The 26,172-nt window shown below is 38.2% G+C and overlaps 1 protein-coding gene across 1 annotated transcript in view; it reads left to right on the top strand.

Annotated features, from left to right (window-relative positions):
• LOC122801532 (interleukin-1 receptor type 1-like) overlaps positions 1 to 26,172 on the top strand; it is a 1,281,849-nt gene that overhangs the window by 391,925 nt on the left and 863,752 nt on the right. The window contains exon 3 of the mRNA XM_044070952.1: positions 9,205 to 9,478. Coding sequence (XP_043926887.1) covers positions 9,205 to 9,478 — 274 coding nt within the window. The remainder of the gene's footprint in view (positions 1 to 9,204; positions 9,479 to 26,172) is intronic.

The raw sequence follows: 26,172 nt of genomic DNA, 5'->3' as shown, positions 1-26,172 counted from the left end.
TAGACCCATTTCTTTAATTAACGTGGATATTAAGATTCTGTCATCTATTCTGGCTAACAGATTGAAACGGAGTTTACCCTCAATTATCTCGTCAGATCAATCAGGTTTTATGTCTCAGAGACATGCTTGGGATAATACTCTATCTTTAGAGACTATACTTCATCTCATTAAGAAAAATCCAAACCCTATATATGCTTTGATTATAGATGCATTAAATGCCTTTGACAGAGTATGTTGGAACTTTCTATTTCAAACTATGTTATGTTTTAATATTCCCTTATTCTTTATAATTTTTTTAAAAGTTTTATACAAGAATATGTTTACTAGACTATACATTAATGGTCAATTTTCTGCTCGATAAAGATCACTAAAGGAACAAGACAGGGTTGTCCATTGTCCCCTTTTCTTTTCAACATTTACTTAGAACCTTTGCTATTGTTTATTACTCAAAATACTTTTCATAACATCCCTAGAATTCTTAATACTAATATTCATTTCTCTGCTTTTATGGATGATTTAGTAATCTACTTTCAAACTCCATTATCTGATTACAGAAAATAATGAATTCTATTGATTATTTTTCTTTGGTTTCCAACTATCTTTTAAATTCTACAAAACTCATATTTTTCCCTTAAATCATTTAGCACACAAATCTTTTTGTTTCCAGACGATCATTTTCAGTTTACTTATAATATAAAATATTTAGGAATCAATTTAGAACACAATAATAACTCTTCCTTTCAAAATAATATTAATAAATTATGGAACTCTATATTGTCTGATATGGACAGATGGAAGCATCTAAACCTTTCATTTCTTTCAAGGGTGGCCATTATTAAAATGAATATTCTGCCTAAATTTCTTTACCAATTCTCATCATCTGATCAGATAATTTCAAAAATTTTTTGAGTCTGTAAATAAAGCTTTGGCAAAATTCATATGGTTCCCTAAATCTGTTAGAATTTCCTATTCTAGATTGGCATTTTCGAAGGATAAGGGAGGTTTGGGTTTACCTAATCTCTATCTCTATTATTTGATTGTCTCATCCAATAAACTTCTTACTATCTCTAAATTCAATAACACTTCTTATCCAAATCACTCTTTATGGATAAAATTATGGTATAATTATGTCATTTCTAATAATTTAAATCCTGAAGCTATTCCCTTTATCTCTCTGGATAGTTTATTTATTAAAAATATATCTACAGTATTTAAACAAAAGATTAGAGATTTCCAAACCTTACTCAAAATGTGTAAACTAGAAAAGATCTCGCACCATGTTCAGCCAATTCATCTAAACCCAAATATATTATTGGACAATAAACTTTTGAACTTAACAAACTATCCTTTAATTAAAAATCTAAAAGTAGGAGATGTTTTGAAATATCTTGACTTGCCTTTATCTGACTGGTGTAAGTTATTGAAAGTAAACTGGAATTACTCACCAATTCTTACACAACTAAGAGCAATAATTAAAAACAAATTTGTATCTCTGGTCCCCATAGACTCACAATTGAAAAACCTTAACACGATTATCAAAATACTTTCATCATCTGATAAAATGCTCTCAAACTCATATAAATTAATTAATTCTTTAATGATGGACCACAACTGTCTTTTATCTAATGTTTGGTTGAATTATAATTCCCAATTGTCAGAATCTCAGAAAGTCCTGGCTATTAGACACACTAAGGAATTTATCCCTTTTAAAAATTAGCATGCACACAATTAATGATTAATAATGATGCCTACTTTACCCCAATCAAATTAAACAAATTTAACCCAAATAAGTCCCCTTCGTGTTCATGCTGTTCTCATCCCCAAGCAGACCTCCTTCATATTCTATGGTATTGTCATTTTTCTCACAGATTGTGGACATCTTTGAAAGTCAGACTGCAGAAAATGGGATATCAAAATCCACGTTGACGGGAATTTGCTATTCTACATATTCCATTGATTCATCTTTCAAAAGTTGATATTCATGTTATCATTTTATTTGCTCATTACTAAAACTTTATATAATACAAAATTGGATTGATCGTTCTAAATTAAAATGGGTTACTTTCCAGAAAATGGCTTTTAAATTTATTGATGCTCAAAGATACTTAGGTGGAAGTCCAAAAAAAAAGCTATTAGAAAGGTTGTGTTAGAAAAGGTTCTAAACATATTAAATAGTTAATGTTAAATATTTTTTTTTTTTTTTTCTCTCAGGTTGCCTAACTTGTATATAGTGTACATATGGTGTATGTTTTATTTCTAAATAACTTATCAAAATCTCATGAAGGTTGTTATCACTAGATAAATTGTTATATGTTCATTTATGCCTTCTTGTTATGTATAATCTTTTAATTGTCTTGCTATTCATATAATTAATAAAAAAATTTTTGAGAAAAAAAAGATGCTTATCAAATGATTTATAAAATCAGTGCATACCAAGATTATATATCCCATGTTCTGCAGGAGGTATGGGCCTCCTCAAAATTGATTACAGGTATAGATCTGTAATCGTGGGACTGTACACATATCTGTTGACTTCACAAGACCCAAATATAGTGAAAGTTCTTAAACATGCGGAGAAGAAGTCTAACATGACTTCCCTGCTTAGTTAGCAGAAGCATATCAACGTCAAGCAGGAATGGAAATCAAACCAGAAGTCGATAAAAGTCAGGCAGCAACTGAATGTGCCAAAAAACAAAAGAAAGAATCTAAGGTTAAGGATCAGATGAGAAGGCAAGAAATGTGGAAAATGCATAAATATAGCTGCAAGTATAGGAAAGTCTTGGAACAACCTTATGTTGATCAGGATTGAATACAGGAATGGTTATGGAGCAGTCAATTTAAAACAAAAGATGAAAGGTTAATATTGGCGGCCCAAGATAGTGGACTACGCATATGTTGGTTTACAAAGTCCATTGAACATGTGGGGGAAATGGAAAAATGTAGGTTTTGTAAAACAGAACTGGAAACAGTCAAACATCTTGTAGCTGGTTGTGATATACTAATGGCAGAAGGATTGTATACTGAAAGGCATAACAATATGGCAAGACTGTTGCACTGGAGATTGTGCAAACATTATGGTACTGAAGAGCTGTAAAACATTAGAAACATAAGCCAAAAGCATCATAGAAAATGATGAAGGTTATATGACATGGGATCACCCACTGCCAACAGTTCAAAGAATAGGTAGAAAACCAGATATAGTAGTCCATAAAAAGAAGGCAAAATTAGCATTGATTACTGAAATTGCTACAGCCAATGATTACAGTGTCTTGCATACAGAGAGAGATGAAGTTATAAAATATCAGGATTTGCAGGCAGAAATGAAGGCAGTGTGGAAGAAAAATAACCAGAGAGTTCCAATAGTAATAGGAGCAATGTGCTTCATAAAAAAAAATTCACAATCATACTTGGATATGTTACCAATCCATGCAAATTGCAAAAGGAGTCATTACTAAGCACATTGTGGGTGCTGGGAAGAGCACTTTTGGCTATTTAAACAATACTAATTTCATTTCACTCCAAAGCAGACAAGCAAGCAACTTGCACCCCCAAACACAAGCCAGAAAACACATAATTCACCTCAGCAGTGTGCCTCACAACAGCCCTTAAGGCAAAACACCATACCTAACACACTAGTAATAGGAGACTCTATAGTAAGGCACACGGATGTTCCACTCACCAGGCTGAACAAGGAGAAGGTTACTGTCAGCTGCCTGTCGGGTGCTTGGATCCGCCACATAACACAGGCACTGGTCACGCCAGAACAAGTACAAGTATGACGCTGTCATTGTACATGTTGGTGTGAATGATCTAAGAAGTACCTCCCTGGACTACGTGAAAAGAGACATTGAGGAGCTCTCTGATCATGTAGCCCAAACTGATATGACCCTGACCTTGAGTAGCATACTACCTTCACCTAGAATGATACCACAATACAAAGACAAAATGATCAATTTCAACAATTGGCTAAGCTTCTGGTGTCATTCTAAGGGGATCCAGTGTCTGTCTGCCTAGGATGACATGATAGACAAGCCTCGCTGTTTTGACAGAGATGGGTTGCACCTGTCACCCCTAGGTTTTCGAATACTGGCCAAGGCTATTGCCATCCCCATAGTGCCTTTTTTAGGCAAGGCTCAAAGGACAAACCAACCACCATAACCAGCACAGGTAACCAAAAACTAAGGGTAATGCTACTCAACACCAGAAGTCTCAACCTCAAAATGCAAACACTCGAGACTCTCCTCAACATGGAGAAAATCAATGTTTGTGCAGTGACAGAAACCTGGATCAAGGCTCAAGAGAGCACCCCAGCACAACCAGGTTACAATTCATATCATACCTTCTGGACTCAGTTACTGGATCACAGTACAAAGGGCAGAGGTGTATCCATATTCATCAAGGATACCCATATCTCCAGGTTAGTAGCGCAGCATGATGCCCCAGAGATCATCCATGTGCAACTATCAGCAGGCAAAACCACATTTCAAGTCGTAGCCGGTTATAGATCGTCCGCCATGTCCCAAGATGCTCACTCTGCATTCCTTGAGACATTGGAAAATATAGAGGTCCTACCCAACACCATAATCTTGGGTGATTTCAACTACCCTGGTATAGACTGGGCAAACTATCAATGTTCCAAATCCTATGCTCAGTGATTCATAGAATTTATAAATTCAAATGCCCTTGAACAACTAGTATGTTTCCCCACTAGAGGGGACAACATATTGGATTTAATCATCACAAATATGGGCACTTATTGTACCACACCCGTTATCACTCCCTCCTTGGTCAGATCCGACCACAATCTGATAACCCTGGACATCCTCACCCCTCCACCTCCCCCAGTCAAAGAAACCATAGTCAAAAACCTTTCTAAAGCAAACTTCAAACTACTTGCATCCGAAGTGGAAAGCTTCACTATTCCCTTGCAGAATGATAATGATATTCAGGATGCGGAATCCTACACCAAGGCACTCTATATGCATCTTCAGGATTGCATGGACTGTGCTATCCCAAATAAAACCAAGACTCCTTCCTCAAGCAAGAAGAAACCAGTCTGGTGGACCCTGGCCATAAGCAAACTTTACAATAAAAGGAGGAGACTTATACAAAAAAAGGCCAAATCTCAAGTAGAAAAATCATCCCTGATCAGCATTAGTAAGAAATTGAGGGCCCACATCAAGTCAACTAAAGCTAATTTTGAAAAGAAAGTTGCCAAGGATGCCAAGGATAACCATAAGGCTATGTCAAAAACCTAAATGGCAATGCTCAGGTCTGTTCTGAGCTAGTACAAAATGGAACAAAATACACTGACCCTTCTGACATTGCCAACATCTTGGCTGACAGGTTCAGTGCAACCCCCCCCCCCCCTCACCACCTACAGGGCCTATTACCATTCCAGGGGATTGTGTAAGTCCAATTATTACTGATACGTTGGTTAACAAGGCTTTATCTAAAGCTAAAAACACTGCCTCTATGGGACCAGATGGTGTCCCAGGCTGTGTCATACGCGAGCTCCAAAAGGAATTAACCCCACATCTTAATACCCTGTTCAGTCTCAGCCGCTCCACAGGATATGTGCCCATAGAATGGCGCACAGCAACGGTGGTCCCACTACACAAGGGTGGGGCCACAACTGACCCTGGGAACTACCGACCAATAAACCTGACCAGTCTGATCTGTGAGGCTATGGAGTGAATCATTATGGAACTCATAAATGGAGAGATTGGGAACCTCCAGTCGCTGGACCCCACACAGTTCGGCTTCGTCAAGGGCAGATCATGCCTCCTGAACCTGGTGGATTTCTTTGAGACAGTTACTCAGGCTATAGATAAGGGAAAGGAGGTACACACGGCTTACCTTGACCTTGCTAAAGCATTTGACACCATTCCCCATTCAGGTATTATTGATAAGCTCACCAGCCTCGGCATAAACCCTTCCGTCACAAGGTGGATCACAAACTGGCTCTCAGACAGATCCCATAAAGTAAGAATAGCGGGATCTATGTCCAAATCCAAACCAGTAATGAGTGGTGTGCCTCAGGGCTCTGTCCTGGGGCCCCTCCTGTTTGGCATATACTTCTCAGAAGTACAGGCAAGCACGGAAGGGCTGTGGCTGACTAAGTTTGCAGACGACTGCAAACTGGGTGCTATAATAGAGTCTCCAGCCAACATGGACATCCTCCAGAAGGGCCTAAATGAGACTGATGCATGGTGTCAAAGCCATGGTCTCAAGCTAAATGCAAAAAAATGCGTAGTAATCCCCTTTGGAAAAAACAGAGTACCCACAAACTACAACATAGGAGGTAATCCCCTGAAATCTGAAGAAGAAATAAGGGATCTAGGGACCCAAGTATATAGTCAGCTTTCCTTTGATAACCATGTTGCCAAAGTGGTTAGAAAATCCTTCTATGTGACCCATCTGTTCACGAAAGGGTTCACATCAAGATCTAAGGATGTAATGATGCCCTTCTACCCTTCCCTCATCAGACCCATTATTGAATACAATGCACCAACTGGAATGTACCTAGCAGCTGGAGAGACCACAAAGGTACCTAACCAAGAGGATTACTGGCCTCAAACAGCTGCCCTATGCAGCATTATTGAAAAAGCTAAGACTGTTCTCTGTTGCATACCACTTTCTCAGAGGCGATCTCTGTCTAACATACAGAGCCATGTCCAACCCAGAATTGTTGAACATGCTCCATCTTAGCAAAACCAAATCTACTCGAGCTACACGCTGTATGGATATAAACCTCAACACAACAATGAATAGATCATGCTGGAGGGATAGATTCCCTTCACAGAGACTTCCCTTACTATGGAACAGGGTCCCGATCTACATAAGACAGAGCCCCTCACTTTCACTCTTCAAGAGGAACCTTGATGAGTGGATGGGTAACAGAAAGTTCACACCGGGGATCACACCAACAGCACTACTAGATAGGCGCCAAGGGTACTAGCTGCTAGTACAAGGGTCTAGGGAACTACCAAAGGGGCAGTGAATACCGCACAACGTGGCTGGGCTAATATATGCCTTCGGGTAGATAGCCCAGTACCAACCTGTGAACCTATGAACTTTAATCATACTTTGAATTAGCAATGGTGTCCATTGAATTAGCAATGGGGTCCATTCCAGTCATGGTATTAGAAACCCAAAAGATTTGGAGAAATTAAAAAAAGAGATAATATAGGAATGAGAGATATACTAATTGATCACTGAGAATGGTGGATGAATGATATAGACTACTAAACTATATTAAAGGACTAGTCTATATATTTTCAAAAAAGATTGGACACTTACTATGGAAATGACTGTTTTGGTATATTGACAGGATAGTAGGACATTATTGTAATAAAAAAATCCAAAGGCTGGAAACGTTAAGGTAAAATGCAGCATTTATTCCAAACAGGAAAAAATCACAAAGCTTTTGGGATCAACCCTTCATCAGTGTGTGTAAATGTATACATCCTAACACTAAGAAGAAATATACTTTCAGGTGTTTTGCAACTTGCAATACTGTTGTCACTATGTATATGGCATGCTATAAGGTGTGTCAAGCATTCTATATAAGGAAATGCTCAAGGAGGTTAAAGGACAGAATTATTGAACACAAATCTGAAATACGTAGAGAGGTAGCAACTAATGCTCTGGGCAAGCATATGAGGGAGAAAGGAACTAGACATACATTTAATTTTAGATTGATTGACATGAGACAGAAGAAAAAGGGGGGGCTTAAAAATGAGTTAGAAGTAAGTGAATACTCACGGATCATACTTTTAGAAGCGGAGTGTTTTCCAGGTTTAAATACAGCAGTAAGCATTAAACCTATTTTAAAAAGAAGACAGTTAACTATGTAATAACATCTTGTGTGGATGGGTCATTTTGTATCCTGCCTGGTTTACCTATGTGCTGTTCTTGTTTCTTTGGATAGTAGGGCATCATTGCCCATGCCTGAAGTATTTGTATGAATATATGTTTGCTTTTTCTCCTGTACAACATTAAAATAAAATTAAGCATACATGCTGCTAAAATGTAATGAAATAGCAACTAATGTTATACACAGAAAGCTGACACTCATACATAGATGTAGATTTTCTCACATTACCAGAGTCGGACACACTATTTTTATTTCTTTAGCACTACAACACAACTATGTTATGTATAAGCAGTTCTCTCCATCTCAAGACACTATTTAACAGATTATACTTACTGATTTTAAAGATCAGCAGCAAGTTCTTGTTTCTCCCGATGACCATTATTTTGCTTTTATCCATCTCGTACCCATGATACTACTAATGGAGAGATGCAGCTCCTAAATGCTTTATCACATGCATGGGTCCCCTCAAATTATCTACGGTATCATCCCAGTTATTCTCATTAGAGAATTATTGATCATGGGATGGGTAAGGCCAAGCTATAACCAAATGGGATAGTCTGTTTTGAGCACAAAAGGGAAATTGGCTAGGCTTAAGTGCAGCCAGTCTAGGACTTACCTATGAACCTATGATTAAAGTGATAGCTCAAGGAACCTTGTAAAGTGCTGTTTATTAATAGGTTCCTACATTAGTGATTTAATACATTAGGTTCATATGTAATTAGGCATGCAGTCTGAGATGCCATTGAGGAGCCTAGCCCCATTTCCTGAAATCATTGTCTGACTGAGGGAATCAAACCTGTGCCACAGGAAGCAGCTCATAGACTTAGTCCTTTCCAATAACTACTGGGCATAGAACTGTTTTCCATGATTACTACTTACCCATAAAACTACCATTTAATGTATGTGTTACTACATACACAGCATGTACCTCACCTTTTGTGTTGTCTTTTTAGTGTTTATCATTAGAGCCAATACTCTGCATGTATCAGGTTAGTGAACTTTTAATAGACTATCCAGTTGTTATTCATGTAGTCTAACATTTACTATTTTCCACAAAAGGTTAGGTAATATAAGTATTTGATCTATTATCAGAAAATAATAATAGCATACTTCTCTTAATATCAGCCAAGGCACGAGATTAGTGACAGAGTTTTACTTTGAGTATAATTGACAAAAGTTGTTGAGCATGAGAACTTGCATCTGACTTTAGTGACTGGAATGTTAGCAGTAATATTGTAAATAAGGCCTCAGTATGTCAGCAGCCATTGCAATACTATTTATTTTACAATAATAATTATTCACAAATTATTGTCTTTTTTTTTCAGAAAACTGCATTGACTTTGGTGTAAAAACCCCATGGTTACAGTCTCGTCACTTTGCCTATGATGGATATGCTGTCTTGCTGAAATGTCCTCTGGGAATAACAGAAAATTTAAGCTGTTCCTTGCCTGTACATAGAAGCTGTAACTTGACATGGTTTTTAAATGGTTCTACACAAATAACTACAGAAGAGCATTCAAGAATTAGTATGCAAGGATATTCCCTCACATTTTTTCCAGCAGTGCCTGCTGATTCTGGAACATATACATGTGAAATAAGGTGAGAGAATTTATCAGACTTCATTGGTATATTGTCTCTGCTAATGATGGGTTACGTTCTCTGTTTCTGAAATGGAAGTCACTCTCAATATTGCAATCTAAGAACTGCTGGAGATGAGACAACTAGATGGTCTTATGGTAATAAGATTGTTTAAATATTGTTTAGAAAGCTATTGCTTCAGCCTATCAGTTCATGAATGTTGCTCCAGTTATCCTACAGGCTTATTATGAAATAATGCTTTGCCATGCGTCCCCTGAGCTCTCCACCTTATACCTGCCGCTTGTATCAGTTTCTCAGTTTTATTCTCATGCATGTCATACATTGTGCCTATTTACATTCTTTAATTTCTCTTAAGGTGCTTAGCTGTTCCTGTCATGTCTCAATTATACATCTGCCCTTTCAGACTGCATTGATGGAACTTCCCTATAAAAGCCCCCCCAATTTAAAGAATATTTTGGAAAACAACACAGGTAGTAAGGGACACAACAAGGGTATGAAAGAATGTGGTAGCTGTGTGCAATGTTAACATATTTTAGAACAACCAGTTGTTTACTTGAAAGATGCAGCTAAGAGTACTATTTAATCTAGATATGGAAACTGCACTAGTAAAGGAGTGGTCTGTTTACCTACCTGTAGTAAATGCTCAGCTTTTTATGTTGGGAAGACCAAGAGGTGTCTTAAAAATCAAATTTATGGACATAGGTATGAAATAGGACCAAAATACATTAACAAAAAAAATATTGCACACAATAATAAATCTAACTTTCAAGATACCAGAAATGTTCCTATTAAACTAAACAAGGAACTCATGACCCTGATCAAATGAATCAAAGTCTGACATGAGGTAAAAATTAAGTGCAGGGCTAATAATAAAGGATATCACATACTTGGAACCAGGGGGCTTCACCATTCTGCTAGTGGAAAAAATAAACCTTTATGGTGGAACTCAAATATAAGCAAGCTCTATAATAAAAGAAAAAAAAAATCTCATTGCACACAATAATAAATTTATCTCTCAAGATGCCAAACATGTTCTTGCTAAACTCTGCAAGGAAATCCAAACCCTGAGCAAATCAACCAAAACCAGATATGTGACAAAGTTGCCACTCAGGTGAAGTATATCCAAAAAACATTTGTTAATGATGTTAAAAGTGTCAGAAACAATGCCCAGCATTGTGCAGAGCTAATAGTAAATTATATCACATACTCAGACTTAGAGGACACAGGCAGTCAACTAGTGGACAAATTCAGCTCATACTTCACCTCCCTCTCCCTTCCATTATTTTCAGACAATATTCCCACACATATATCCTCTACTTAGATCTCCCAAGAACAAGTTCTCAAGATGTTATCTAAGGCTAAGAATGCTGCATCAGTGGGGACAGATAACCTACCAGGCTGCTGGTCAGCCTGAAACATGGCTTGTTGGATCCCCTACAGAAGCTAAACAAAATCAGTCCCAAAACAGTCTTTGTGGCAGATGAATGGAGGACAGCAACAATCATTCCATAGCACAAAGGTGGGACTTTAACAGACCTAGATAATTATAGACCCATAAGCTTGACCACTCTCATCTGTAATGCTATGGAAAGGATCATTACAGAATTAATATATAGAGATATAAGTAAACTACAGGCTCTTGACCCAAGCCAGTTCGGATTTGTTAAGGACAGGCTGTGTCCACTTAACTTGCTCAACCTTTTTTGAAAAAAGTTACTGAAATAATGGATGATGGCAAAACAGTACACACCACATTTCCTGACCTCACAATACCATCCCACTCTCTGGTATCATTATAATCTAATTAAACGCTAATCATTAAGTATTATTGATTATAATGCAACTTTCAAAACATACCTGTCTAAACACCTGTGACAACTGGAATGACCACAACACTTTCTCACTCTCTCAAATCAAGGGCCTAAATCATAAAAACAGTGCAGACTATTTCAAAGCCTTCTCCCTCTTCTCAATATCATACAAGCTACTTAGATGTGACCTCTGTCTTGTTTATAGAGCTTCAACAGACTCTATTCTATCAAACCTATTGGACATTTGCAAGTCCAGTGGTATCATAAACACCCACTCAGGGACCTCAATCTCTTTTGCAAAATAAATAAAACATGTTGGAGGGATAAGTTTGAATTAAAGAGAATACCACATATATAGAACCATCTTCCACTGTAGATAAAGCAAAGTACTTCTATTACTCTATTCAATATTAATTTAAATGAATGGATGGGTAGCCAAAAATTCATACCTGTTTAGATTCATGTCCATCGTAGATAAGGGAAATAGGTAAAAGACACATTATATCTGCATTCAGCCTATGTCTGGGTGAACAAAACATGAATGAAAAAAAGGAAGATGTGCTCGTTTCACAACTGCTGCCCGGTGAGGAGAATGTACCTATGCAACACAGGTTGCTGTTAACATCCCTGTCTACGGCAAGACTTTCATTGACTACTACTTCTAAAGCACAAGACGTTAATCTTGACATTCTTCGGTCTGGAGTTGCCTGTCTACCTGGAACCAGAGACAGAAATGGATGTGCTGTCATAATAATCTCTACAAAGAATCCAATTTGGCTGAGTCCACATTGTAATTGCTGTGACCTTGTTCATTTAATCTTGTATTTCTCCAGTATTATCAGTATTGAAATCAGAGCTTTGGGACTTACCATTTTGGTTGATGCTCATCGGTGTTTACCAGTTCCTGAGCTCTTTAAATCTTTCAATGCCCTACAAGATGCTGTTCCCAACTGTATCCATATTGTATTAGTACTTGCTGACAAAGATTTCTCTTTTCGTGTGGTAAAACCCACCTTTATTTCCACTTCCTTCCTCATCCTTCTACTTCCTCTATACCATGCCATCTCCTATACTCACTTCCATCTACACCCTCTACCACTGCCTCCCCACCTCCCCCACACAACATACTTCCACAACATCTCAGTCTCTTTACCCCCCCGCCACCCTTGTCTTCAAAGTAAAACGTCTTCCAATCACTACTAAATACTACAAACCCAGACCTTTTCATTACCAGACACATCTAAGTACAAACCAAAACAACTTATTCCTTATCTCACTTACCTCTGCTTAGCCGGTGACATTCACCCTAATCCAGGACCAAACTTCTCTCCTACTAACCACACTAGCTCCCACAATAATTCCACCAATAAATACCTCAAATTCCTCACCATCAACACCCAAAGCGTAAAAAATAAAATAACCCACTTTCATGCCTGGCTCACTCACAACTCACCTGACATTGTAACCATCTCTGAAACCTGGCTAAAACCTCACATAAGTGACTCTGAATTCCTTCCCCCTGGATTTCAATCACTTTGATACTCGAGGTGGTGGTGTCACGCTAGTCTTCTCCAACCAGCTGTCCTTTACTCCATATCCTAATCCCATCCCTTCTTTCAGTAATGCTGAACTTGTAGCAGGCCTTCTAAAAATTAACAATCATAAAAGCATCTGCTTCATTTCCCTTTATATTCCTCCAGGTAACAACACCAACACCCTGGAAGACATCCTGTCCTGGGCCTCCTCAAATATTAAAGTGGAAACCTACATATTGGGTGATGAAAAATATAGACTGGAACATAATCAACAACCCTAACCCCACCATGTCAATCAATCTATTTAACTACACTCAACTTACTAACACCATCACTAGACCCAACAACACCAACCCCCCCCCAGGCTCCATTCTAGACTGGTTCCTAGTATCTCATCCCAATAAAGTGATACAATCTGGTGTCATACCAGACCCATTAGGAGACCACCTCCCTGCCTTCACCCATCAAGCTTCCCTCCCTCCTCCCCCCACACTCCCACCAGTTTATCCACACTCAGAACCTCTCTAACTTTAACCCTACTACTTTCTCTGATTCATTCAGGAATACTAATTGGAACCCCTTGAAAACTCTTCCATTAGACTCAGCCATTGACTTTTTCAATTCAACTTTCTTAAATGTCCTTAACTCCCTAGATCCAGTAAGAACAAAAAGAGTAAAAACTAAGACCACCCCGTGGCTTACCAAAGACACCAAAAAGATAATGCTACAAAGAAATAAAACCTGGAAAACATACCTCCAAACTAAACAACCAGACATCTTACTTAAATACAAACAACTAAGAAACCTTGCCAAAAAACAGGTTATCAAAGATAAAATGTCCTACTACATCAAAATGCAAACAAATCATGCTAGAACCCCCCCAAATTTTGGAACTCTATCAACTTTCTCCTTAGGCCAGGTACTAAAAACAATCCCTGCCCTGACACCAGCAAATCTGACCTTGAAATTGCCTCACTATTCAACACCTTCTTCACCACTTCTATTGCTGAGCTAACCAAGACCTTTACCACTAACAACCCTCAACCCCACCCCAACCAAACATCCTCTCCCTCCTCTCCCCCCCCACTTATGAACTCAAACCCATCTCCACCTACCAAATAAAGAAACTACTCTCTAAACTAAAAGCCTTGCTCCAATGCCCCCGACAACATTCCCTCCTCCTTCTTAAAAATAACCTCCAATGGTATTGCTCTCCCTATTAGCATCCTGATCAATAGATCCCTACTTGAATCCTATGTACCCAGTCTATGGTGCTCTGCATATTTTCTTCCACTTCACAAGGGTGGCAAAAACTGTATGTATGTATGTATGTGTCTTTCGGCTTTTCCCGGTTAGGGGTCGCCACAGCGGAACTCCGGTCCGCTAATGATTGGCAGTTGATTTTTACGTACCGGCTTGCCAGGCCTGATGCACAACCTTCAACGAAGGTACGTCCATTCACGCATGTCTCCACGCAGAAGACGCTCTAGCTGAGAATCAAACTGGACAGCATCTTACTGTAAGGCGGCAACTCTACCGCAGCTAACCACTAACGTATCTAGTTTCTGCCCCATAGCCATCCTTTCCTCTCTCTCTAAACTCCTTGAAAAATGCATCCACCTCCAGCTCTTGCCATTCCTTACCAAACACCAGCTACTCTCTCCTAACCAAACACGACTTCCGCCCAGAACATAGTATCAACACCGCCCTTCTCTCCTTCTTATATACTGTCAATTTAGCCCATGACTCTGGTAATTTAGTATCCTCAGTTCTGCTGGACTTATCTAAAGCTTTTGATACCATGTCCCACACCCACCTTCTAAATCATCTCTCTTATCTCAATCTCTCCCACAAAACTCTCTCCTGGTTCTCCAGCTATTTTTCCGACAGGTCCCAGGCTGTCAAATGGGGCCAGGGCACCTCCACCTTCCATCCTACCCCCACTGGAGTACCCCAAGGATCAATACTTGGCCCAATTCTATTCAACATCTTTATTAACTACTTTTACAAGGCCATACCCAATACTAAAATTGTTCAATATGCTGATGATTCTACTTTGATCTTCTGCTCCTCCAACTTAACAGATCTCCAACTACTGACACAAACAGCCTTCTCAACTACCGAAAACTGGATGCTCCAAAATCACCTCTCATTAAATGTTAACAAAACTAAGATCCTTCTATTCTCTCCTTCTAAGTCCTCCCCTATTAATAAAAACTCATTCCAAATAATCAGCCATAACAACTCCATTTTAGAGGTCGTTCCCGCCGCCAAACTTCTTGGTGTAACCATTGATGAATACCTAAAATTTAATACTCACGTCCAGCTAAACATAAAGAAAATCCACATAAAACTCGGCCTACTTTATAGAAACAACCACTTCTGCTCCCCTGCTACCAGACTAACTCTTGCCACTACTTATCTTCTTCCCTCTCTACTGTATGGCGTCCCTCTGCTTACTAATTTATCCTCCCACTATCCTCCAAACTAGAAGTATGTTACAATAATATCTCCAGATTTGCTACCAAAGCCAAATCTTCCTCTCATCACTGTTCCTCCCTTCACTCATTAAACTGGCTTGAACTCCATAACCAACTTGACTTTCTCCAAATCACAACTGCCTATAGACTACCATTCCAACCTACCAAGTGCCCTGCATTGTTCCAGTTTCCTCCAACCATATACTCCCCATAGAACACTTAGATCTACCCAACAAAACCTAATCACCATCCACAAACCCAAGCGCCCAGCTGGTCAACTTCTGCTTTCCTTCACCTTAGCCGAAAAATGGAATGCTCTTCCTTCCACTCTTAGGACCTGCGATAACCTTGAAAACTTTAAAACTCTTCTTCATTCTTACCTTTATTCAAACAGGAAATGCAGCTGTACACTTCACCCTATACCTCTCAAGGTGTCCTCCACTTTTACTCCTGGCTAACCTCTCACCTAGCTAACCTTGCTCATTTGTATTATGTATAAATAACTATACTGTAAAATCTAGCCTCAAGGCCATTTGCCTGTTTTTTACACCTAAACAAAATTGTAATTGTTTGTTTCTTTATGAATGCTACCTGTTTATTTGTCAGTAATGCAAAGTTTCTTAGTAATTCCTTATGTAACTATGTATTGTTGGAGCTTTTCTCCCTGGACCTTCACTGAAAACGAGCTCCCCGAGCCCAGTGGACCTCCCCAGTCATCAAACTGGAATAAATGAATAAATAATTTGTATCTAAAATGTAAGGGCTAAAAACTACCATGGGGATGTAAGGCTAATCTTCTTACTATCCTCACAGATCAGTATTCTGGTAAGTACCTATGAATCTATGCAACCCATTACTACTTGAGTCCTCTTACCTTCTGAGCCAGCTCTGAGCAGTACAATCTAAGTCACACATATTCCATGTATTCTAGGGACACCAACTGCACCAGCCATAATGAGAGACATAAAGAGTGAGTAAACCCCATGTAAAGTATCAGTTCACTTTTAATTCTATACACAGAACTAGTTCAAGCAATATTGATGATAGTCAATTGCTTTAAGTTTCCTCTTACAAGCAATAAATTCATTGCTACTAGTGTCCAAAGTTCCTACTACTTCCTTCTGTTACCTTTTCTTAGACTTGCATCATCTGACCTTTCACTCTCTGCACTACAGTGGCTCAAGTATGTGACCAGACTATACCTATTAACTGTCCAGATTTTCACAAAATGTTCAGATTTTTGCTTCATATTTTGGTCTGTTCCTCATAAATGTTTTTGTTTCTAGAAAATCACTAATGACATACGTTTGAGTTTCCTTCAGAAAATGCATGCTAACACAAACTCTGTTATTCTAGCAACTAAGTTTATAAGGAAAATATTTAAAATGTATCCCTACTTTTGGGCTTTTGTCCCCATTGTTTAGGCTTTGTCCAGGTTTCTTGCATTAAGAGGTTGAGAAGTATGCAGACAAGTACTTCTCTCCAGTAATAAGCACACAATGAACTGAGAAGAAGAAAGTGATTTGTGAAACACTTTTATGAAAACATTTGTGTGACTACAAGTGTACAGCTGGCCAGCATTTCCCCTAGAAGGTTCAAATGCTAGTGTACTAGAGATTTCCCCTGCCCAATGATGGAGTTACCTTGGTATACATAATTAAAGGGGTACAGCCCTTCACTTTGGGACTAGTGATGGTCTTGCTTCCCTGCAAAACCACTTTTTTATGTGATTTTTTCTGTACTTGTGAATGCTGTTTGCATTTTGAAACTTTAATTCATTTGTGACCATGACTGAGTTAGAGGAGCACTTGTGAGTTGAGTACTTATCAGAGAGCTGAAATGAAGGAAAGTTATGTGTATGTCAATGGCCAAAGTTCTGTGCACAAAAACCTTCAGATTCTAAGGTTGCCAACTGACTTTAATTCACCTTTCACATTGACTCTGTTCCCTCTGACAGTGATATCTGTTATTATAGCAATAACCCATACCTGGGTGTGGGTAATGCGGGATTTACCCATGGTTGGCGTGGTTTGGTCGCCCGAGGGACCAAACAAAGACAACCGTGGGTAAATCCCGCATTACCCACACCCAGAAGTGGGTTATTGCTATTATACTATGACATTATTTAAGAAAAGAAATAATTACTTTTCTTAAATAATGGCATTGTATAATGCTTCTTTGCTGCCCTTCCGCAGCTGTCTGGTATCCACGGCAGTTCTGATGTACTGCGCATGCCTACTCAGTACATCAGAGCTGTGGCCAAAAGCAACAGAGAAAGCAAGATCTCCATTGCTTTTTACTGTTTCGCTATGTTAAATGGGTTTAACATAGCAAGACAGCTTTAAAATAAGCAACGGGGAGATGTCCGTTGCTTATTTTAAAGCTGTCTCGCTATGTTAAACCCATTTAACATAGCGAGACAGGTTTTAAAAAAAAAGTAACGGAGAAAGCAAGATCTCCGTTGCTTTTTACACACTGTGTCGCTATGTTAAAGGCATTTAACATAGCGAGACAGCTTTAAAAAAAGCAACGGAGATCTCCGTTGCTTTGTTTAAACCTGTGTCGCTATGTTAAACTCTTTTAACATAGCGAGACAGTGTTTTAAAAGAGACTTATAGTAATGGAAAAAGACCGGGCGACCGGACCTTTTTCCATTAGTATAAGTCAATTTACAACGGGAACACTGGCCAATCAGCGTGCACGTTTTGGAATATTAATGGGGGGGGTCATGGTATAATATTCATTTTACAGCTGGATGGATCGCAAACTTTGCAAAGACTAGCCACAGATCTCATGTGACATTCCACACATAAAGTTGCAGACCACGTAAGGACAAGCAGAAGGCTGCATGTTGCCCACTGACTGCTGGTTGACAGATCTTAATCTGTGCCTTATGCTGCCTCTTCCTCTGCATCCCAGCAGCATTCCTTGATGCTGTGCTACACTAACTGCTAACCAGCATGGCATCTGATACTCCTCAGAGGTCCCTTCCTTCACTTGTTCAGCCACGTGGTGCTGCTTTCTCTCGGATTGCCTGTTCCTTTCCTTTGCTTTCAGCTTCCTATATGAAGTATTGTACATCATATTTAATATGATATGCTGTTCCATAAACCTTGTCTGGTCTCCTTCCATGCTTTTTATAATTGTCATTAAGTGTTGTTATCAACTAGGATATATTGTCAAGTAGTATCTACAAACTGCTAATCCTGCAGGCAGAGGATTATTTAAACAAACTGCTGTGAAACGCCCTGTTGGAAAACTGACTTAGCTGGCACCTAAACATACTCACACACTCATTACAAAAGATTTGTGCTATCCAGACTGATATCCTTATGTTTTTGTCACTGTAGAGGCTTTAGCTAAATTAGGCATGCACCATTCTAGCCTGAGCAGTGCATCTTGCAAATAACTTCAGCACTCTGTACTAGCATCACTTCAAGGAAGTTACATTACCTAACATCTAACAGCTAATGGGTGATTTGCATTATAGCAGATTTCTGCATTCATGTAAAAACTTTGAATGCATAATGGTAAAGAATGTAGACTATATAACATTGCTGGTTTCATTTTAACAACATTTATTTTTAACAATTTTTTTATACTCGTTTGACTTAAGACATTTTAACTTTTTTCAGAAAATGAAGAAGAATCTCAGGGTGCCTGTAGACTGCTAGTAGTGTGATACCCCACAGCTAATAGGTTTGAGTCAGTTGAACAGATGAAGTTCCCATGACCCTTTTTAAAAGAAATATTTTTATTTAGAGGATAAAAATAATCCAGCTATAACACTTCCTAGCAATTTTCTTCAATCTGTCAGTTTTTATGTTAATGTAGTTTTAGCACAGAAGAGAAGTAAACTGCAATTTATTGCCCTATTGTAAAGCTCTTCTCTGCTCCTGCAGTTGCAGTGGTGTCTTGAAAACTGCAACAAACTGTGACAAGCATCTTACTACATTTACTACCACACAAACTTTCACATCATTTTAAGCACTTCACTGTTTCAACTAAGCTATAAATGCAAGCAACACTTCAAACGAAGCAAAAACCAAGAAAATAAAATAAAAAAAAAAAAAACTTATACGTGGAAACACCGGTTTAATAGGACACAGCACAGAATCCCAACGACTAAGCTCTTTCACCATAACAATGGCTTCATCAGAGCTTCTGATGAAGCCACTGTTATGGTGAAATTGCTTAGTAGTTGGGATTCTGTGCTGTGTCCTATTAAACTGGTGTTTCCACATATAAGTTTTTTTTATTTTATTAAGCTATAAATGCAACACCAGCATTCATTATTTTTGATACTGCACTTCCGCACCATTGTCACTTGCCAGTTGTAACCCCTTGAGCAGGCATACCATTCACCCCACCCTAGTTATGGCTCTGAGTCATTATTTGACTGTCTGAATGTCATTTTCCTGTTTGCATGCTTTGCTTACCCCTACAATATACATTTAAACATGTATTGACCTCCATTGACAAGTTGTGTTAGAATTCTTGCAAGCTGTACCTGTTTGTGTAACATACTGTACCTCAAGTCCAGTCAAAACCTTGATCAAAGAATGAAAGTCACCTGCAGTTTGAAACAGATAATAGTTAATTTCTTTATCTCAGAGATACAAGGTACAAGGTTTGATTTTGACCTCTGTTTTACAAGTCTTGGGGGTTGGCATAATGGTTAAGGTGTTTACCTTACATACACAAGGTGTAGGGTTTAATTCTCAAATGGGATAACTGGCTAGATTTAAAATGGCCTGTAGGACAGTTAGCCTAATAGTAGCCTAATGTACCTCAACTTGAAAGGCGGTGCCATGACTGTTCTTAATAGTTATCACCCTATTGCCTTCCTGTCCTCTTCTCTTAAAAATTCTATGCATGTTTGCCTTTCTAAAACTTCATTATGAATAACTCCACATCTCGGAAACAATGTGCTATTATAGTACTGATACAGATACAGGTACAGATCTAATTGACAACACTGTCTATGTAGGCATCTAAACTTTAACAAAGTTGCTGGATCATTGTTCTTAGACCTGTCATAGGCATATTTTATAGTCAATCATTGCTGCCTTTTGGAAGTTCTAACCTCATATGGACTCTCCCTGAGTGTCTATGGATGATTCATAAATGAGGTTCAATGTGTCCAATGGGGTAATGCAGTCTGCCATCCCCAGGTACTGTCTATACGTGTTGCACAGAGATCAGTGCTTGGCCCATTACTCTTCAGTATATTTGTTAATGTGATGGTGATACAATGTGCAGATGCCAAAATGGTTCAATATGTAGCCAACTATTCTCATTTCAGTGAATGATCCTACATTTGTTATCAATTTAAAACTGCAGTGCACTGTCATGCCCATAGAGTCCTGATTAAGTTCCTCTGGAATACAACTCAACACTAACAAATCAAAACCATGCTTTTACCTGGAAGGTCCACTGGAATGAGGGCAGAAATCCTACTATTGTCAAAGTACAAAATGTATCCATTAATTCTTTTGATTGTTCTGTGACAGAAGTTGTTAATTTTGCTATGCTACTTTACTGATCATTGATAATCAGCAAAGGTTTGATAAGAAAATAAACCAGAAACTCAGCTATCTGTCTGTGTCCATGGCCTTTCTTATCTTAGTCAGTGATTATTTGTGGCATCAGTACACCTAATTCCATCTGTTCTCTGTTCTGTACCTATATTCAGTAATATTCATTTGCTGCTTCTTCACAAACTAGAGCAGGGATCAAACTGGATTGCTTAATTCCAAGCAGCTAACTATGCCATAATCCACAACTTGTTCCTCACTTTGCGATTTATATTGGCATGAATTCAACTGACATTTGTTCCTAATTCAACTAAAATGCTCCTATACAGTTCTACATTACCTAAATTGGTCCTGATTTGCTCATATCCAGGAATGGAATAAATCACATCATGACATTTGGTCACCTGATACTCATCTCATGCCTATTGCAAAATTTAAAATATATTTTATGGCTGATGCTTCTCCATGCACACTTGCAGGCTCTGGAACAGACTTTCATTTAAAATGTGGTAAATGTCTTTCAAATGTGCCTAAAAACTCCAATGAGAAATGTTATTATGGACTTATGTGGAAATTCAGTCCTTGCCGTTGCATTATAAAACATTCTTGTATTATGTTGTCTATATTTCTCAAATGATAATTATACAGAAGAAATGGTTTGCATTGGCAAGTATTAATGGTGGTTCATTCCTTATGTTGACAGTCAGTAATTGTGTTACTTGTTTCTGTTATACTTCTAATGTTCTTTCATCTTTCAAACAGTATTATGTTACTTGATTCTGTCATACTTCTGAAATAATTCTCTCAACTTTAATTTTTCCATGTGTGACAAAACGTATTAGGTTATGACATGCTCTCTATGCCAAATCTTTCTGTGGCATACTTCTTTTGTTTAGTATTATTTATTTAATTGTACATTTTAATCCTGCAGTTTCATTTTCATAGTAATTCTTTTGATGCTACCACAACATTGACACCATCAGGTTATCCTTACTGAGAGCCCTCTTTCCCTTGAGGCAATAGTATCTTCCTTTTTGTCCCAGACTGAGGCCATCCAGTGACATAGGAATGTCTATGATGCAGTGATGAGTTTGCTTCATGATGCAGTGACGAGTTAGCTCCATGATGCAGTGATGAGTTAGATCCATGATGTAGTGATGAGTTAGCTCCATGGGGCAGTGATGAGTTAGCTCCATGATGTAGTGACGAGTTAGCTCCATGGGGCAGTGATGAGTTAGCTCCATGATGTAGTGACGAGTTAGCTCCATGATGCAGTGATGAGTTAGATCCATGATGTAGTGATGAGTTAGCTCCATGGGGCAGTGACGAGTTAGCTCCATGATGCAGTGATGAGTTAGATCCATGATGTAGTGACGAGTTAGCTCCATGGGGCAGTGATGAGTTAGATCCATGATGCAGTGACATGTTAGCTCCATGATGCAGTGATTAGTTAACTCCATGAGACTGTGATGAGTTAGATCCATAAGGCAGTGGCATCCTTGGCAGTTAATAGGTGATTTGTCTTTATGCAACTAAACCCCTCCCCTTATCAGTCTGCACAATGCATTGCAAGCATGTCAACTGCAATGCTGGTTTTAGATTTATATGCACTTCATGCAGGTGCTATTAGAGCTACTGGGCAAACTTTGCTTGCCAGTTCCTTGTACATAGCTGCATCCCATACATCTAGTGGAATTAGCCTGGTATCTACCAAGAATCACTAGTGATGCAAACTAGGTGATTATTTGCCTGAAGATGTGTGAGCTGATGCTGGCCACTTACTCCAGTTATCATTTGAAAGATTTTTCAGTGTCCAGGACACTGGCCAATGTTAAGTTGGCAGCATTAGTGTCAGGACTGTATCACTTTGTACCAGAAAGCTGGCTTTAATGTACATTTTGTATATATCTTTGCATCATTAGCATATACAAAACTTTGTTTTTCATATTTTCTGGCATGGCATGGATAAAGGCATTAAACAGGCAGTTCCTCTTTTTGTCATATGTGATTTGTCACTGCCCTTTTATTTGGCTCTGTTTACCATGACCTTCAGTGACTTACTATCTAATCACTATTGCACTGTGATAGAATGTGTTCCAAAGCTGTGTAATTTGTTTAATATCTTAAGCATCAGGTACTGCATCAAAAAACTCTGTTATTCTTGTCTAGCATTACTGCCTTTTGTGAAGCCATACTGCCTTAGGTTCAGTATCAAACAGGTGTTTGGATATTCCAAAATGTTATCACTTGCATTCTTATGAAAAACAATCTTGTTAGGGTTCTTTACCATTTACATCATATGATTTGTTTAAAGTTTAGTTATTGCTATTGCTAGACCTTCCTCTTTTGTTGAATTGTATCAGGCTGCACTTTCTTGTGCAACTTCGGTTTCTGAACTTCTTCAAGGCTTTTCTTATATAAATGGATGGGATTTGGTTGCCTTAATCCCTTTGAGTGGGATACATGTGGGAAACTACCCTTTAATTGCGGGCCTTGATGAATGCCAGCACCAATATTCATTTAAGAGCTTTACTCCTCCAGCATTCTTTGTTTACTCATTTCATTTATATTGTTCTACTCCTTCTCTTTGCCCTTTTATCACTGATATAGCTACAAAAGTTTTATCTCATTTACCTAATTCATTGGCAATCATTTCCCCAGCATGACCTTTACTGTACTTACTACCTTTCCTTCCACCCACTGATATTGTTCTTGTCCCACTCTGCCTTAGCTTACATTTTCTTATGTTCTGATAGCTATGTTTCCTTTAACCTTTACAGCTAGCTAATGACAGGAAGAGCAATAACCGTTTTCTTCTCCATAATTTATCTGTTTAACAGAAATTAGTGTTTTTTCCCTGATGGCATTTTGACAAAATCTTTTTTTACTGCATGTATAATTTAATAAATACCTTTTCAGTAGATTATAGAAATCATAGAATTCATCTTCTTTTTCCATTACCTGCATTACATTTCATAGAATTTAACTAATTTATTCCAACTTAAAGCAAAATGAATATCATATACATACTAACCTTGGCAGGTGGATCAAAAGTTAACAATTATAGCAGTTTTGTATTATTACAAATAGCTTAACCCACTTAAAACATTCAAACAATAACACATACACCAAATAATTCAAAGTTCCACAACTGCAGTACCAAACACAGCTCAATAAGAGACACCAAGTTGTTTTAGCGCTTTCATTCACATTTAATGACCAGTGAACTTCTTCAGAAACAACTTTACCATTCATCTCATTCATTAAATACAATCCAAATTAACATATATCATATACATACTAACCTTGGCAGGTGGATCAAAAGTTAACAATTATAGCAGTTTTGTATTATTACAAATAGCTTAAACCACTTAAAACATTCAAACAATAACACATACACATAGGTCCAAAGAAATAATTGTAAATAAATGTTAAGGTACACTGAATTCTGTACTTGAATATTAGAAAGTTCACAATCTGCATATAAAAGTCCAGACCAGATCACTTTTTTTAAACAAGCCATGTCTGACCCAGCTCTGTTAGAAATGCTACGTCTAAAAAAATCCCAATCCCTCTGCACCACACGGTCCAGAGACCTCACCCTCATTACCACAATCAACAGAATATGCTGGAGGGACAGGTTCATAACCCAGAGACTGCCCATGTTCTGGAATAGACTTCTCATACATGTCAAGCACCTCACTGGCCCTCTTCAAGAGAAATCTTGATGAGTGAATGGGAAATAAAGAGTTCACCCTGGGGATCACTTCAGTGGGTCTACTTGATAGAGGCACTGGGAATTAACGTTGGGTGGCATGATGCCAGGGCACTTCTATGGGCTAGGCTTGTAAAGGCACCAGGGCCATTAGCCTAGTACACATATATGAACCTATTAGTCACAACACAGTGCTGCACCTCTTGAAGAGATAATCATGAAAAACATCTATTTGACAATTATGCCCTTATACATTTTTTGTGGCAACTATTAAGAAGCATAATTATCCCATGAAGTCTTTTTAGCAATATGACTTTTCCTTTAATCTAAATCATTCATAAGTTCTGTTTCATCAGTCATTATCAGGGATATTCTCAATTTCTATTTTTTATTTCCTTATTTATTTCTTGCTATTTGATTACTGGGAAAGTCTGAATGGGTAGGAGTCCATTTACAGAGGATGTCTGGGCAGAAAGCCTCCAAATTATTACAAAACATTTTAAGAATAATAATTTTACAGTCTTTAAAAATAATGCATAAAACAAATATGTTTTAAACAATTATACCAAATTTAACATAATATGAAAACATTGGTTATTAGTAGAGACAGGTTAAATGACAATGATTTAACTGTTATAGAAATATTAGCATGTTTATACAGAAATTAAAAGTAAGTTAGCATAATACAAACAGTAATTGCAAAACAAGCTGAGAGAAAAGCAGGCTTGTGGTTTATTTAGAGAGAAGTCCAGGGAAGAGAAAATAACAGCAGTAAGAAATTGAGAATAAGGAGGTGTAAGCTATGAACAGGTATTTACCCACATTTAAGGATATAGTTTATCGTGGGATTGAGCAAGAACAGAGACAGCTTTTGGCTAGGAAGTCTTTCAGAATAGTTCAGAAAGATGGGAGGGAGGGTATTGACCTGATGGATAGAGATAAGGAGTTCCAGGCCTTAGCAACGTGGTACGAGTACAGACATGCCCAGCAAATTGGATAGTTTTGTAAACAGACAGGAGGTTTTGGTCATTAGATCATAATTACTAACTAGGAACATAGTTGTCTAGAATGTTATTTAGTGCTAGACAAGCAGATTGATTCTGGATAATTTTATACGTGGTAAGAAACTGTATGTATGTTAGTTGATTGGGTAGATCTAACCAGTTTAGGCTTTTAAGTGATATACAGTGGTGGATTCTGAAAGGATTTGCTGCATATTTAGCTACTTTGTTATAGCAATGCTCAAGCTTTGATTTTTGTGATGCCTGAAGGTTAGTAAGGATGGGAGTACCATAAGAAGTGTGGGGAAGAAATAAGTAGTGGCAAGTGTAATTTAGTTGTGTCAGTGAGAAAGTTTTTGGCTCTGTAAAGTATACCTAGTTTTTATGAGATTTTCTTATGCAGTTTTGTATATGCAGGTTGAATTTAAGATTATCATCCACTTCTTCTTCTTTTGGCTTTTTCCTGGTTAGGGGTCGCCACAGCGGATCACCTGTTCACTCATGATTGGCAGTGGAATTTTACAGTGTCGAGTTGCCAGCCCAGCACCCAACCTTCCACAGAAGGCACACACATGCACACACTCACACCTAGGGCTAATTTAGAGTGTCCAATTC

This window comes from Protopterus annectens, chromosome 5.part0, assembly GCF_019279795.1.
Source record: "Protopterus annectens isolate FY-2018-M chromosome 5.part0, PAN1.0, whole genome shotgun sequence".
In the NCBI taxonomy this organism is placed as follows: Eukaryota; Metazoa; Chordata; order Ceratodontiformes; family Protopteridae; genus Protopterus; species Protopterus annectens.
The sequence above is the reverse complement of the archived record's forward strand: the minus strand, read 5'-3'. Positions and strand labels throughout refer to the sequence as shown.